The sequence below is a fragment of the Engraulis encrasicolus genome, chromosome 5 (genome assembly GCF_034702125.1).
Source record: "Engraulis encrasicolus isolate BLACKSEA-1 chromosome 5, IST_EnEncr_1.0, whole genome shotgun sequence".
Classification (NCBI taxonomy): domain Eukaryota; kingdom Metazoa; phylum Chordata; class Actinopteri; order Clupeiformes; family Engraulidae; genus Engraulis; species Engraulis encrasicolus.
In genome coordinates this window covers 44797399-44799898 of record NC_085861.1, presented here as the reverse complement: position 1 = coordinate 44799898, position 2500 = coordinate 44797399, and the positions used below count along the sequence as shown (strand labels likewise).

The window sequence follows — 2500 nt, the reverse complement described above, 5'->3', positions numbered from 1 at the left end:
CTGATATTTTACTATGTCTTCATGGGTTGCATTTTACTGTGGCAATGGAGGCTATCCCACCACACAAACAGGCTTTCTTCTCTAGAGGACAAGCAACACCATATTATTTCCATGGCTTCATTGCCGAAACAGAGTTCGGATTTTTCAAAGCTCACTTGGTAGCAGCCTACATGGACTGTGGCTAAACTATGTCTGGTTATGGAATAATATGCGGCAACAGTTGTGTGCGTGCACAGACTGTGTGTTTGAGTGGTTCAACATGTGATTGTGTGCTCTGCTCGTCGCATTGTAGTGGTGAAATGACGTCCTCTTGCATGCATAACCTACATGAGCCGGGTAAGTCAACGCTGTGCTTAGGATATCGCAGGCAGTACAGCCTTGTCTGCAAGCGCCCCGACTCGCCTCTCTTCTTTTTTACGAATGGGAGCCGACAACCTCCATGCTCCGGGACCTCCCCCTCAAATTAAGCACCACTCCAAACTTTCCCCTCTCTTCTCTTAGCAGACGTGGACTCTACCTCCCTGCATTATTTTGTATTTGTGACATCATTCAAGTTAGGCTATCTTAAGTTTCTTCCGCGTTGTTTTGGAAGTGTCAGCGGTAATGCGAATTAAAAAAAATATATAATAATAACATGGCGCAAGCACTGGAGAAGTGCCGCGTGTCTCACCCAATTTAATTTCGACTACAGGCTATTTGGGAAACATAGCCTACAGCTGGGAGGAAGACAGGGCTCACCATCGAAGACCAACTTTCCCTATCCAGTGGTAGCTCTTCATGCTATTGCCTTTTACATAACAATTACAATTCACTTTAATTTTGATCATTCCTCATATCACATATACATGGATATATTTCATTTTGTGATTTTAAATAACATTCTGCACACTGTTCAGTTTTTAATAAACATGGTTAATAATCCAGATTTTTCAATTTTGACCGATATAATCGTGATTATCATCTTTTCCATAATCGTGCAGCCCTAATGTTAGGCGTGTTGGTCTGGTTCACTAGGCTACTGGGCAGGCTTATTCCTCAGACAAGAGCCTCAGCCCCAAATGAAAATGACTTCCCGTTGACCATTAATAACGCTGGTCATAACAACTCCTTGCATGTTTTCCGTCCGTGCAGGGCCGGTTGGAAGCGCCCAACACTTCCTCCCACTTCACGCCTCTCTCTAACCCTGACCCTCAGACAAAATCAATTTCCTCGACAGAAAATTTACGACCTCATATATATGACTTTCTCGCTTGTCGCGTATGATTTAAGAGATGTATTGGTGGCGTGTTTGCTACTGGAAAGCAGCAGCACAGTGCAGCGCACGGAAAATCAAAGCCCCCTTGGAGGCAAGCCGAAAATATTTCAGTTATGTACCATTTTTGGAAGTGGACAATCGGTGCAAATTAAATTTCATTACTACAGGTGCCAACTTGCCAAAGAGGGCAGAGAGACAAGCCAACAGGAGGAAGAAAAATGAACGTGAAATGAATGTGTTGAACGGATGACTGAAGATGAATGGAGGTACCTGACAGACGAGAGAAGACTCCTTCCGGGTGTGTGTGCACGTGCATGGCGAGGTGCGAACAGTCCGTCACGGCCAGCAGATTGTCCGCTGCTCCACCAGGGGACTCCAGGGGGTGGGTGTGAGATGGCGAGGGGGGCTCGCCTCGCTGCTGCTGCTGCTGCTGCTCTGAGGTGGGGTTGGCATGCTTGCCGGGGGGGCTGGTGGTGGTGTGGTGGCGGACCCCCCAGAGGGCCAGGGGCAGGTCGATGGTCTCCCCCACCCAGCAGTCACCTCTCTGAGGCAGCAGCGCCAGCTGGCCTGGCGTCAGCACATGGACCTGCAGAGGAGAGCAGACGGCCAACACAGACATGTGCACCGGGCACGTGTTAACAAATGTAATGCAATCACACAAATACAACACACATACACATGTAAGTACAACAGTATTATTCAAGAAGTCAACGTCCCACGTGTGAGTGTGTGTGCGTGTGCGTGCACGTGTGTGTGTGGGTGTGTGAGAGTGTTTGTGTACAACACAAATAAAAATGTACGTACAACAGTGTGTAAATATGTAAACATGTTTCTTGTAGAGGTGTGTGCAGGGGTGTGTATGTCATATTTTTGGATGAGTACCATAAATATTTCAAGAAGTCAACGTGTGTTTGTGTGTGTATGAGTGTTTGTGTGTGCGCGCATGTGTACACAAGTGTATGCGCGCCTCACCTGTCCAACAGTCGAGTGTAATGGGTTCCGTGTGTCTGAGATGTGAAGGTCTGTTTGACCAATCACGCCTCCTGTAATCACTATGCCTTTGACAGTTACTGTGGCAACGGAGCTGTCAGATACACCCCACACCACAGAGCCACTTCCACCTGTCACCTGTCAAACAAAGACAAACACACACACACACACACACACACACACACACACACACACACACACACACACACACACACACACACACACACACACACACACACACACAAACACACACAC

General features: G+C 47.4%; 1 protein-coding gene across 2 annotated transcripts in view; it reads right to left on the bottom strand.

The window, feature by feature from the left end:
- Positions 1–2500, bottom strand: part of LOC134449543 (nuclear pore membrane glycoprotein 210-like) — a 73225-nt gene that overhangs the window by 48957 nt on the left and 21768 nt on the right. For both annotated transcript variants that reach the window (XM_063199542.1, XM_063199543.1), the window contains exons 13-14: positions 2228–2383; positions 1526–1841 (exon numbers count right to left, since the gene is read on the bottom strand). In XM_063199542.1, the coding sequence (XP_063055612.1) occupies positions 1526–1841; positions 2228–2383 (472 nt within the window). The remainder of the gene's footprint in view (positions 1–1525; positions 1842–2227; positions 2384–2500) is intronic.